The 13,364-nt window shown below is 40.1% G+C and overlaps 2 protein-coding genes across 3 annotated transcripts in view; both read left to right on the top strand.

The window, feature by feature from the left end:
• The window catches only part of LOC145482673 (endothelin-converting enzyme homolog), a 99,515-nt gene that overhangs the window by 14,297 nt on the left and 71,854 nt on the right, over positions 1-13,364 (top strand). For both annotated transcript variants that reach the window (XM_081461308.1, XM_081461307.1), the window contains exon 2: positions 10-206. In XM_081461308.1, the coding sequence (XP_081317434.1) occupies positions 10-206 (197 nt within the window). The remainder of the gene's footprint in view (positions 1-9; positions 207-13,364) is intronic.
• On the top strand, positions 3,574-7,832 carry LOC145482689 (uncharacterized). The gene has a single exon (XM_081461330.1). The coding sequence runs from the start codon at positions 4,303-4,305 to the stop codon at positions 5,656-5,658; it is 1,356 nt and encodes a 451-aa protein (XP_081317456.1). The 5' UTR covers positions 3,574-4,302; the 3' UTR covers positions 5,659-7,832.

Here is a 13,364-nt window from a genome sequence, read left to right as displayed (position 1 = left end):
GTTATTCAGATCTGATGAATTCTGTGGACCCGTCAGTAGACCCATGTGAGGATTTTTATCGATTTGCGTGCGGAGGATGGATGAAGAAATATCCACGGCCACCTTCATCAAATAGATGGGACCAGTTTGAAAAGCTTACCACTGAAAACAATGAAGTGATTGAAATGCTCCTCAGGGACAAAGAACTGAAAGCTATTTACTCCAAGGTAGGGAACATCGCATATCTTCATCTACATCATTTCGAATACTTCACTTTTCACTCTTTTCATACCATGAGATAACGTGCATATATATAAAGGGAATCCCATATTCTATGAATTGGTTTCCTCGCGCAAGGCAAACCCATATACGCGTATTCCATCGTTTCATGTGAAATCAAGGAGTCTCAAACTAGTCCCTTTCGTGATTTCATATAGCATTGTTTAAGGAATAGAGAATATTTTTCTGTCTCCTGCAAGTTTTAATAGAATTCTACTAAAACAAACGCAAACCTGCAATCTGATTGGCTGAGCTATCGTAAGCGATCAGTCTTTAGTAGCCACTCAGCTATGCAAACTCAATTTGTTTTGGTAATTGATACAGTGGGGATTATGCAAATGACGGTGTAAAATAAAACACGTGTTCTACCCCATCACTCTACTCTAGGCCGCGAAAGCGAAAAGGTTGACCCACCCTCCCACCCAATGAGTCAGCTGGGCTTCATCTAGCCGTCCGCTTCTATTTTCGCCTGGTGTTAGGCTTGTCCCAGGCTAGAGCAATTCCCTATGACCATATCATGAATAACAATACCAGGGTATAATGTTGCGTTGTGTTCCATTGCAAAACCGCCAGAAAACAGAAACGATTGATCAGTATGTGAACAACTCGCGTGGGCTCGTGTCATATCAAATTCTGTTTTGCCCACGTAGACTCACGACATATATATATTGAGACTGAAGGCAATCCAAGCTAGACTAAAACTACAATGATGCATCTACGTCAGACAACAGTCGAACTGTTAAGTTGAGCACCATGCACATAATTTCAAGTTAACAACCGAGTACCCACTTGTGACATTACCTACATTATGCGGGTGAAGACAAAGACATGACCCGTAGTGAGATGGCGTGACCTTGAAAGCCCTTCATAAAAAATCATTTTGCATGTTTTGTGTGTTGGCCCGTGTAATAAATAATATATAGGTTTACTAGATATTATCATTAGGTGAGGCCACAACTGTTTTGATTTACGTTTGAATTGCTGGTTCTATTTCTGAGAAAGATGCACGAAGAATGGCGAGAGTAAAGAGACCAGCACAAAAGGAACGCTGTTTTATCATTTGTTTAACTGTATTCTAAAATGCTGTATATTCCGACCAACATTTATTGTCCCTCAGGTGATCTGATATCGTTAACCGAGTCTAAGCTAAGCAAGAAAAAAATCTATTTCTCGTAAACGCACATTAGCATAAATACTAAGTAGTACAGGGCGCTCATAGGGACGGTAGCCAATCAGGAGCCGAGAAAGACAATAGGCTATTGTTTGGAGAACAATGAATGTTATTGTTTTCCAAATCCAAGATGGCGGAGGTTATTTTCAGCCAATCAGGAGCCCAATTAAGAATTCAAGATGGCGGTATCGGCTCGGACACACTGAGCAGCAGTGAAACCTGGAAACCAGGTCCCAGGTTTCCATAGGAAGGAGGATGAACACAGGAGTCTGTTTTGGGCGGGAAAATTGCCCACCAGTCGCCTGGGACCGGTCTTACCATTTTTCCCTCAGACTCGTCCGATACGTCAATCGAGAATCAATCTATACATATATAAATCAAATGTGAAACAATTGTATTTTCAAAAAAAATCCTAATTCTTTACAAGAGGGACCTGTGTCCACTCCCTTAGTGGGAGAACGCCCATAAACATTATTTCACAATAAACGTAAATCATTAGTGTGTGCGTTGACGGTGCCTGACTTATGCAACATTACTTTGTATTTACTTGCATGTGTGAATTGGTGCTTCTTTGGTATTTCTACATATTTTTTCACGCAAATGCAACAAATGCTTATAACAACTTAGAAACTCTGACGAGTAACGAATAATAAGCGAAGGCAAAAATATATAGGGTAAAAGGCGAGAAGAAGAAAATACAATTGAAATACTTCAAGTGGAAATGATTTGCTAATGGCAGTTTGCAATGAAATCTAAACTCCTTGACCTCGACTGTTCCGTTGAGAAAAGCATCATTCAAAAGAATCTTGAACAAAAAATAGGCATTTTGGGCGACCATTGAAGGATTAACATAATTAGTCAGAGATGGAACGTGCAATAAATTAAAACCGAAAAGCACATGTTTAGAAGCTATATCTTAACCCTTGAGAATAACATGAAAGAAACTTCAAACTTTTCGCGCTTGAAGTAAAGACCTAACTTCATCTACAAACACTATAAACTAATCGCTTCAAATAAAACAGAAGCTCGAATAATAAGCAGTTTTCAAATAGCGACCAAAATCACTTACATCAAACATAGTACTTTCCTCCGAAAGCGTCACACAACTCGCGATCACTCAACTCCATAACTGCCAAGACAGAAAGAAACTACAAAGAAGAGGTGTGCTGAACGTTGTCACAAGTAAAATGAACTCTTTCAAGACCGTTTGACCTATAAACGGGTATTCACAAAACAATATAATAGACAATGTGACGCGGTTAACAACCGATGAGAAGATGGGGGATAAGGGGTACGCGATATCACGTGGTTAAGAACCAAAGAGAAGATGGGAGATAGGGGGTATACACCACAGTAATGTGATTAAATTGTTATAAACAATTGCAAAACAGAGTCTGAGTCTTTATAACGTTTATTGAATAATAACTCCAAAGAAAGAATTGATTATAATTTTAACTCTTTAAGTCTTGACCGTCGGTATTCCACGAAGTGTTGGGAGCTACACTCGTTTCCAGTTTCTCCCCTATACTTACTTTGCCTAATTTGCTTCTTTTTTCTCCTCCTCCTCCTCCTACTCCTCCCCCAATACTTATTTTGCCTATTTTTTCTCGTCCTCCTCTTCCTCTTCCTTCTCAGCCTCCTCCTCCTCCATTTTGCCTATTTTTCTGCTTTACATTTCCCAAAAATTTATTATGGCGTGTTTCGCTGCCCTTGAGCGAAACAAACTTCACCAGTTTTTAAAGATTGTTTCCTTTTCACCTAAGAGCTTGATTTACGCTTTTTTGAGTTTTTCTTTAGTCTTTGCCTCGTTTTTCGCTGATTTTAAGTTTTGTTGGCTGTTCCTATATTCCAAAAGGAACGTTCCTCAAGTATCGACTGTTCCTCGTTTTTGTGTTCCTATTGACTATAAGAGGACCAGATTTTTTACATAGTAGGAACAAAACGTTCACTCTAGTGTAAAAGAGGAACATTTCGTTCCGAGTTCCCAACTGTAAATGGAACATATTGTTCTCAAACTGATAAATTAGGACTGTTTTGTTCCGAGTTCTTTTCTGTGTATGGAACACATTGTTCCGAAATTGATAAACTAGGACTGTTTTGTTCCGAGGTCCCCTCTGTAAATGGAACACATTATTCCCAAATTGGTCACTTAGGACTGTTTTGTTCCGAGTTGCTATCTGTTGATGGAACACATTGTTCCCAAATTGGTCATTTAGGACTGTTTTGTTCCGAGTTCCTATCTGTTGATGGAACACATTGTTCCCAAATTGGTCATTTAGGACTGTTTTGTTCCGAGTTTCTATCTGTTGATGGAACACATTGTTCCCAAATTAGTAAATTAGGACTGTTTTGTTCCGAATTCTCATCTGCCAATGGAACATACCGTTCCCAAATTGATATTTTTGTTCCGAATTCCCATCTGTGAATGGAACAGTTTGTTCCCAAATTGGCCACTTATTACGAAATATAGGACTGTTTTGTTCCGAGTTCCTATCTGTAAATGGAACATATTGTTCCCAAATTGATAATTTAGGACCTTTTCTTCCGAGTTCCTCTCTGTGAATGGAACATATTGTTCCCAAATTGGTCATTTGGGACCAGATTTCGGACCATTTCTCTGCGCATTCCTATTTTGTTCCCAAATGGAGGTGTACTTTGTAAGGCAAACAATAGGGCGCGCTCAGACCTGCTTGGGCAAGTTTGGTTGCATGTCACTGTCATGAATTTTGCACAATAGTAATGAGGGCGGGCAAGTAAGGGCATGACTTGGCAAATACAAACATATATGCAGTTCCTTTGCTTGTCATCGACTCCTTGGTTATGGGTCAGATTTAAAGGAGATCGTGTTGGCCAAATGCTCTTCAAAAGGCAAAATGAGCAAGAAGTGCAAGGTCAATTGGTCGGATATCGATGGAGCATCACCCAAACCAAAACGGCTTCACTTGGAAAAGGATGAAACCGACAGCTTGTATCACTGCCCAATACAAGAGTGTGACCATGGTGGATTTCAAAGTCAAAGAGGGTGCAGAAAACACGTTAATACCAAGCACAGTTGGTCCTTTTATTTCGATGAAAAGCCCAATTCGAAAGAAATCACAGATTCGCTAAAGGTAGCAAGAAATGTTCCAATGGTGAACACAATTCAAGATCAAACAAGTGAGACTACAAAACATGCCGGAAAGTTACTTCTCTCATTTTCATTGTCGTGTGACATTGGCGAAGTATTCACGAGATGGTTGACTGGTAGTGGTGGCGGTTCCACGAAAGATCGCGCAGCTCAACAAATAGTAACAAGATGCTTTAAGTTTTTTAGATTTTGTTGTGAAGACGAGGAAGAGTTGACTTTTGACGTGGTGGACTTTAGTTTGTGTTCTCCAAATTTGTTGTTCAAGTTTATCGACTACTTACAAGGCGAATGCAAGCTTGGACATGGTGGACGTTTAGGCTACATAGATGCCATTTCTGAAATGATCGACTTCAGAAAACCTCATGGCGCGCCGGAGGCAGTTCTTCGAAAGTTCTCTGCAACAGAGTTGTATCTCAAAAGGGCGCGAAAGACGGTTGCAAAAATGATGAGATTGCAGTGGACGCAAGATTTTGACATTGAGACACTGGAAGCAAGAGGCCACTGGGCAACAATGGAGGAGTTGTTGGAGGTGGTGAAATTTCATCTGCCGCGTTACGAAAATACCGTGAAGATTTGCAAATCGAGTCCAGCTCAAGTTAACACTTCAGACTTGACATTTGCCACGAAATTCGTTGCCATGTATCTGTTCATCAAAGTGAAGGGGTCGCATCCCATGACTTATCAATATTTGACGGTGGACATGATTGTTACAGCTAAGGAAAAGGGTGGATTTATTGATCAGAAAACGTTCAAGACTGCTGGAAAGTATGGATTTGACTCTTTGATTCTGACCGATGCAAACATGCAAGTTCTCGATGGCTACATCTCCTACGTCAGACCGCTGCTCAAACCCGAGTGTGATTTCATTCTCGTCAACAGAAATGGCGGCCAACACAGTAAATTGGGCGAAATTATGAGCAAACTGGTTTTTGATGCTATTGGAAAGTACATTAATCCTACGCGTTATCGCCAATTGTTGAGACAGAAAGCCTCAATCAGCTCACCAGCGAGGAGCAAAGGATTTTGTCGGAAGACCAGAAACACAGTTCTGCTGTTGCCAAAGTTCACTATCAAAAGCGGAGATCGCGCGAAGTTGCTGTGAAGGCTCGCGATTGTCTTCAAAAGCTTCAAGGAAGCAAGGGTTTAGAGGTGGACGAAAATGTACAGGCGAGGTTTGGCAGTTCAACTTCTAACTCGACACTGTCGGTTGAAACTATGGAAAAGTCAAGCCTGTCTTCCCCCAGGAAGATTGTAATTCCCACTGAGAACCTGCGAAATCAGAGGAAACTTCATCAGGTGATGAAATTCACGGCAGACGAGGACGATTTTCTCAGGCGAGGAATTAACAGGCACGGATATGGACAATGGACGGCCATTCTGAGAGATTCCGATTTCAAATTTCAAGAGGGAAGAACAGCAGATTCTCTCAAGAAAAGGACTGGACTCGAAATGCCACTAGTTTAATAACACTACAAACGTGTACAAAGTAGTCAGTCTTAACGTCAAACTCTGTTCATCTTTGGAGTGCATGTACTCATAATCATTAAACAATTAGTTGAGTCAATTGCAATCGTAACTTCAACTTCAACTCTTTCTGCGCCTAAACTTGGTAGATAGATTTATCTTTCCACTTTCTTGATTGCGTTCTCTGGAGAGTTTTCAAGTCATTCAGGCTAATTCACATCGAACGTAAAAATCAGCAGATTATCATAAATTCACTACGTAAAAAACTGCTTTCAAAAAGTTTAAAACTGTCTGTTGGAGTCTTTAAAGACTGAACTGATTTAACGAAATGAGCACTCAAAACAAGAAGTTTCATACTTTCAATTTGTTGTACAAACATCTCTGAGTTATTCGAAGCTATTTCAGTCAGTCAGAGAAATTTATGAGTCCGGAAAATCCGACTTTTCCGACCCCCAAGTAAAGATGTTTGAAGCCTTGAAACTTGCAGTATAATTTAACAGCGAGGGAATACATTAAGCCATGAGGAGTTTATTTGAGATGGCGGAAAAGACGGATTTTCCGGATTTCACGGAAATGTGAATATTAAACAACCATTATTATATTATTTCCCTTTATTCCTGTAAGTATCTTTTATAATATTATAATAATATTATATAAGATACTTACAGAAATAAAAGGAAGTAATATAATAAAGGTGTTTAATATTCACATTTCCGTGAAATCCGGAAAATCCGTCTTTTCCGCCATCTCAAATAAACTCCTCATGGCTTAATATATTCCCTTGCTGTTAAATCATACTGCAAGTTCTTTGGCCTCAAACTTCTGTATTTGAGGGGTGGAAAAGACGGATTTTCCGGATTTCACGGAAATGTGAATATTAAATAACCATTACTGTTTACTTCCCTTTATTCCTGTAAGTATCTTATATAATATTATTAATATAATACTCTATAATATACTTATAGAAATAAAGGGAAGTAATATAATAATGGTTGTTTAATATTTACATTTCCGTGAAATCCGGAAAATCCGTCTTTTCGGCCATCTCAAATAAACTCCTCCTGGCTTAATATATTCCCCTTGCTGTTAAATCATACTGCAAGTTTCAAGGCTTCAAACTTCTTTACTTGAGGGTCGGAAAAGTCGAATTTTACGGATTATATTACTGCTCCATTTTTTGTAAGTATCTTTAAAAATTATACGGTAGAAGTTCCGGTTAGGTTTGTTCCGTTTGATTTGCAAGTATAACCCCAATAACTTGTAGCCGTTTGGCCCTTATCATCAGTTGCCAATTTTGCATCAAAGTTTGAGAGAGAGCACGCCAGGAGGTCACAAATCTGATCGGTAAATGGTCTGAAGGAGTGATACTTGAGCCAAAGAGGAAAAGGAACGAAAAATTTTGGGAAACGATCCTGCTCCTCCCTCTCTTCTCATCTTCCTCCTCCTCTACCAGCTCCTCCTCCACCTCCTCCCTTTTTTTCCAACTCCTTCCCCCTCCTCCTCCTCCACTACCTCCTCCTCCTTCTCCTCCACCTCCTCCTTTTCAATTCTCTTGTTTTTCCTCCTCCTCCACCCCCTCCTTCTCCTCCTCCTCCACCACCACTTCCTCCTCCACCTACCCCATCACCTCTTCCTCCACACCCTCCTCCTCCTCCTCATCCTCCATCTCCTCCTCCACCTTCTCCTCCTCCTCCTCTTCCATCTCCTCCTTCTCTACCTCCACCTCCTCCTCCACACCCTCCGCTCCCTTCTCCACCTCCACCCCTCCTCGTACTCCTCCTCCACCACCTCCTCAATTCCTTTATTTTCCGTTTCTTCCATGATAGTAACGATCAACTAAATCACCAATAATAATATAATATAATAATAATAATAATAATAATAATAAAAACAATCTTTAAAGAGGAAGCGCCCATCACGTAAATACGTGGTTTTCAGGGAGGTCCTCTATAAAATAAAAAGTATTAAAATCTAAAATAAGAAATACAAGTATCACAGATCTAAAATATAAAATATACAATAATTAAAACTACTAAAACTACCAAAACTACCAACTGTCATTTTTTCTGAAAATGTTTATCCATTAAGAACCTTATAAGGTTTTTCTTAAAAGTTGTGCATGGCATTGGCCTTCTTAAAAATACTGGGAGAGACATCCAGTCATTTGTAAAACGGAAGTAGGACACTCTCTTTCTGCATTCCGTTTTAGGTTTAGGCAATCTAGGTAAGTAGCCATGTCTAGTGTTGTAACCATGTGAACTTCTTAGTGTCGATTTAAAACTTCCAAAATGTTGCGGAATGTCTCCTTTGATTGCATTTTCTACGGCGGTACATCGGTGACAAAAACGTCTTCCAGCCAGAGGGAGCCATTTCAGACACTTCAGAGCTTCTGAAGAAGACATCTTTCCTAATTTAATTTTCTTCGCAAATTTGTTCTGAAGACTTTGCAATTTTTCCATTTCTGATTTTAGACCGGGTTGATCTCCCCACACTGTGTCAGCATAGTCTAGGTGTGGCAGCACTAGCCCATTGTAGAAGGTTATGCGAGTTCTATTGTCTAACATATGAAATATGCGATTAAACAAGGAAAGGCGATGACCTAGTTTCTTTAGCAGATTGCTGATATGTGGCTGCCAGCTCCATTTTGCATCCATTGTTACTCCCAGATATTTGAATGACTGCACGCGATCGATTTGTGTACCATTTGATTGCAACTCAAAGTCTTCAAATAAGGACAGCATCCTTTTACTGCCCGCCAGCATAAGTTTGGTCTTCTTGACATTTATAGTCAACCTGTTATCAGTGTACCAATTTCTTATTTTAGTGAATTCACGTTCCAGAGCAATTTGAAGTTCTTGACGTGTTGATGCGTCGCAAAAGAGAACAGCATCATCTGCATACAAAATCATCCGTGTCTTTTTAACAGCATTTGACAGGCTATTAATGTACACTTTAAACAGCAAGGGGCCCAAAATGCTGCCTTGTGGCACGCCAAGTGTGATGGTATGTGGCTCTGATAATTCTCCGTTTATCAAAACACTTTGCTGCCTATCGGCAAGATATGATCTGAACCATCTTAAAGATCTTTCAGACAGTCCTAAATGCTCGATCTTGCGTAGTAGCACTTTGTGGTTCAGAGAGTCAAACGCCTTGGAGATATCGATAAACAGTAGGCCAGTTACTTTACCTTCGTCCATAGATTCTAGAACCCAGTTATTCAATTGCTTGATAGCTTCTTCAGTGCTATGTCCACGCCTAAAGCCATACTGATGTTGATACAGAAAATCTAGCTGATGTAGATGGGCATTTAACTGGGAATGCACCACTCTTTCTACGACTTTAATCAATACCTGCAACACAGAGATAGGCCGATAGTTCTCAACTTGCAATTTATCATCAGACTTGTGTAAAGGAGTAACACGTGCAACTTTCCACGGATCAGGGACAATACCATCGCTAACTGATTTGTTCACAAGATAGGCGATTGACGGAGCAAGCTCCATCTCAGCATCTTTTAACAGCCTTGCTGGAATTTTGTCAAGTCCAGCCGCCTTATTAACTTTCAAAGAATGCAAAATCCTTTGAACAGTCTTCTGTTCAACCCGTTGTAAGTCCCAGGTGGATTCGATATCACTCTGCTTATTTGCTTCTTTCACTGTTTCATATTTCTTCCATGCGTCCTTACTCACAGGGTTCAATCGACCAGCAACTTTGCTGCCAATGGCAGCAAAAAACTTGTTGAATTTTGTTGCTACGCTTTTTGGCTCGGATACTAAATGTTTCCCGTCATGTACTCGAAAAGGAGATCCCCCCTGATTATTAGAACCAATCACGGAGTTTAGCGAGCGCCACATGTCCTTAGGATTCTCAGCTGACTCAATAAGATTTTTATAGTGCAATGCCTCCGCTGATTTTATCTTCCTGTTCGTGAAGTTTTTCAATCTACGATACTCATCCACTGTTCCTGATTGCCAGATCTCTTAGCAACTCTTAATGTATAGTCTCTTTCAGCCATCAGTTCTTTAAGATCATTAGTGATCCAAGGTTTAGAAGCATGTTTTGATCTAATTCTCTTTAAAGGAGCATGCTGGTTTGCAACATTAACAAAAAGATTATTCCAGGCGACTACAGCATCATTAAGAGGCCCTGCGTCTAAGAAACGACCGATGATTTCCGGCTAAAAAATAAAATCGGCCGATTTTTATCTCTCAAGTAGAGGTTACCGAATACTATTTAAAAATGAATTTCTTTTGTTTCAGTTTCGCTTTAAACCAAAAATATCGGGCCGCAAAGTTTTTCCGTCTGAAAGCAGCAAAATCAGGCCGAAAATAAGCCCCCGCAAAAAACTGTTCAGAAATTACTATCGCAACGCAAAATAATGAGAAAACTACAGTGTTGAAGAAAAAGGTCTTTTAATGCAATATCATTCGATAAACATCAAAAAATTGCCGAAGCGATTAACAAATAAAGTTTCAAATATTGCATACTAAATTAGATGGAGCGTTGGAGCTGATTTTAAAATAATTATTTCTCAAAAGTTCAACGCTTTTGAAAGCAATCACAGTGATGAATGAGACATTGGAGGGATACCAATCACGTTTCTAAGTATAAGGAAGTAGAATTAAAAGAGAAAGGAAGATGAAAAATACACAGAAAAAGAAAACAACTCGAAATTACCATCTGCTAACGAAAGTTGAATCTGGAAAATGTCGTCGCGTGACACCGGCCATTGACGTCATTTGTATCAATAGCGGTGGAATCCAAGCGAATGCACAAATAGGAAAACAATTTTTCCCGGCCAGAAAACGTTTAGTGGAACAATGTTATGTTATTTTTCACAAATGATGGTCACTCAAAAAGAAAAACTTCCCCAACCGCCACACCGTTTTGGCCGCAGCGTGATCTGAGTTATGGGTCACGACTGGATCTCTAGCCGCTGACCGCCCAAAGGACATTGCAGACTCGTTTTCCCACGCTCTTGCGACCTTTACGTGACAAATGACGTCATTGGCCGCTGTCACGCGACGACATTTTCCAGATTCAACTTTCGTTAGCAGATGGTAATTTCGAGTTATTTTCTTTTTCTGTGTATTTTTCATGTTCCTTTCTCTTTCAATTCTACATCCTTCTACTCAGGATAGTCTCTGAATGCCTAGCAAGGTTTAAAGTGGCGTTTAACACGCTATCCACGGCCGTATTGGCAAAAGAGAAGCGTTTCGCCGAAGTAGCAGGATAACGGTAAACACGGTAACTTTGAACGCTTTGTACAAGGTCAATATACTTTGGCCGAAATATGTTTTTCCAGAAACGTGATTTGTATCCCTCCAATGTCTCATTCATCACTGTGATTGCTTTCAAAAGCGTTGAACTTTTGAGAAATAATTATTTTAAAATCAGCTCCAACGCTCCATCTAATTTAGTATGCAATATTTGAAACTTTATTTGTTAATCGCTTCGGCAGTTTTTTGATGTTTATCGAATGAAATTGCATTAAGAGGCCTTTTTCTTCAACACTGTGTAGTTTTCTCATTATTTTGCGTTGCGATAGTAATTTCTAAACAGTTTTTTGCGGGGGCTTATTTTCGGCCTGATTTTGCTGCTTTCAGACGGAAAACTTTGCGGCTCGATATTTTTGGTTTAAAGCGAAACTGAAACAAAAGAAATTCATTTTTAAATAGTATTCGGTAACCTCTACTTGAGAGATAAAAATCGGCCGATTTTATTTTTTAGCCGGAAATCATCGGTCGTTTCTTAGGTGCAGGGCCTCTTAATATCGTCAAAAGACTCTATAACACTCCAGGGAACGCTGGCAATGTCTCACTGAAAATTTTCTTTATTGTAATGTTTAAAAGATCTTACGTCGCGGATTTCCACGTGAGCTTTGCAAACTCCGGCTTTCTTTACTGCGAAAGTAACAGAATGATCACTTGCTCCGAATTCCTGGACTCCATGCGAGACAATACGGTGAGTGTTATTAACAAACACAAGGTCAATTGTAGTACTTGTGAATTCCGTCACGCGTGTGGGTTCTGTCACAAGTTGAGTCAGACCATGGAGACGAGTCGTTTGCATTAATTTTCTAGTATATTTGCATGGTTTCAGAGCAATAACATCCGCGTTGAAATCTCCCATAATGATCAAATCCTTTACCCTTTCGTCGTCCAATTTAGCGAGAGACTCCTGCTCCAGGCCTGAGATAAATTTCTCTTGATTCATACTTGGTGGTTTATACATCACAGCGAATATCGTGTTCTTAGCCTTTTCGGGACATATTTCTACGCATACCATTTCTAAACAGTCAGATTCCAAGGCACTTCTCCGCTTGCTTGGCCATTTGCTCCTTACAAAAACGGTGCAACCACCTCCATTGCGATTTCTATCTTTTCTGTAGCATGTATAACCCGAAGGACATATCTTGCTATCGAGCAATGTACAATCTAGACGCGATTCTGTCACCGCAAACACATCCAATGCTGCTTTCTCTATTAGTACTTCGGCGTCGGCGTAGTGTCCCGGCAAAGTTGTAATATTTACATGAGCAAATTTCATTCCTCTCTTCTTAAGATTTGCATGAAGACCTTTATTCATCCTTACTCTGGGGTTTCCTTCTTTTCCTCCCGTGTTAGTTTTTTCATGTGACTTGCGGACAGGTGTATCAACGCCAGGAGATAAACAAGTTATGCATTCCCAAGCCAAAGAAGGTTCGCAAAGTTTATCATATTCCGTTCTTTTCATACTGATACACTTAGCATGAAACCACTTGTCGCATGAATCGCATTGTATCGCCATCTGATTCTTTCGACATCCTTTAGTGCAAACAGCACAAGCATCCGTCACTGGCCCTGGATTCTCCTGTATATCTCCTGCTAACAGAACCATGTAAGTTGCGCAGAGAGTGATATTTGTAAATTTCAGTGCCGCCATACATTTCAAAGATGGCGGCACGAGTGCTTCACAGAGGAACCTCCGAGTCGGACCAGAATTTCGCGTTGGATACTGCTTAATATCCAGACCCGTCGACACAGCGATACTGCAGGACGTCTTATCGAAACCACGCTTAGGTTTTAGAGAGTGTAGAACAATTGTGATAAGTAGCCAAGCCAAGAATATCAGAGAACATCGATAGCCCGCAATTACGCCACGATAACCACGATAACCATCTAGTGAGTGGGGAGAATCATCGGCCAAGGATAAAGATAATGCTTTGACTGCCTTAATTCATTTGATGTAAGGAGTCTGTGAGCGAGACACGTTCTTAGTTATTGTCAGAGACTCTTTACGCGTGAAGACAATAGAACACGTCAAGAGAAACGTAGTTGTCAGAGAAAAAACACCAGAGGATTC

Source organism: Orbicella franksi, chromosome 3 (assembly GCF_964199315.1).
Source record: "Orbicella franksi chromosome 3, jaOrbFran1.1, whole genome shotgun sequence".
In the NCBI taxonomy this organism is placed as follows: domain Eukaryota; kingdom Metazoa; phylum Cnidaria; class Anthozoa; order Scleractinia; family Merulinidae; genus Orbicella; species Orbicella franksi.
Note: the sequence above shows the minus strand (reverse complement) of the source record. Positions and strands in the feature narration are given on the sequence as shown.

Excerpts from the sequence above, each read along its gene's own strand:
- LOC145482689 (XM_081461330.1), top strand. The coding sequence starts at position 4,303 with ATGAGCAAGAAGTGCAAGGTCAATTGGTCGGATATCGATGGAGCATCA.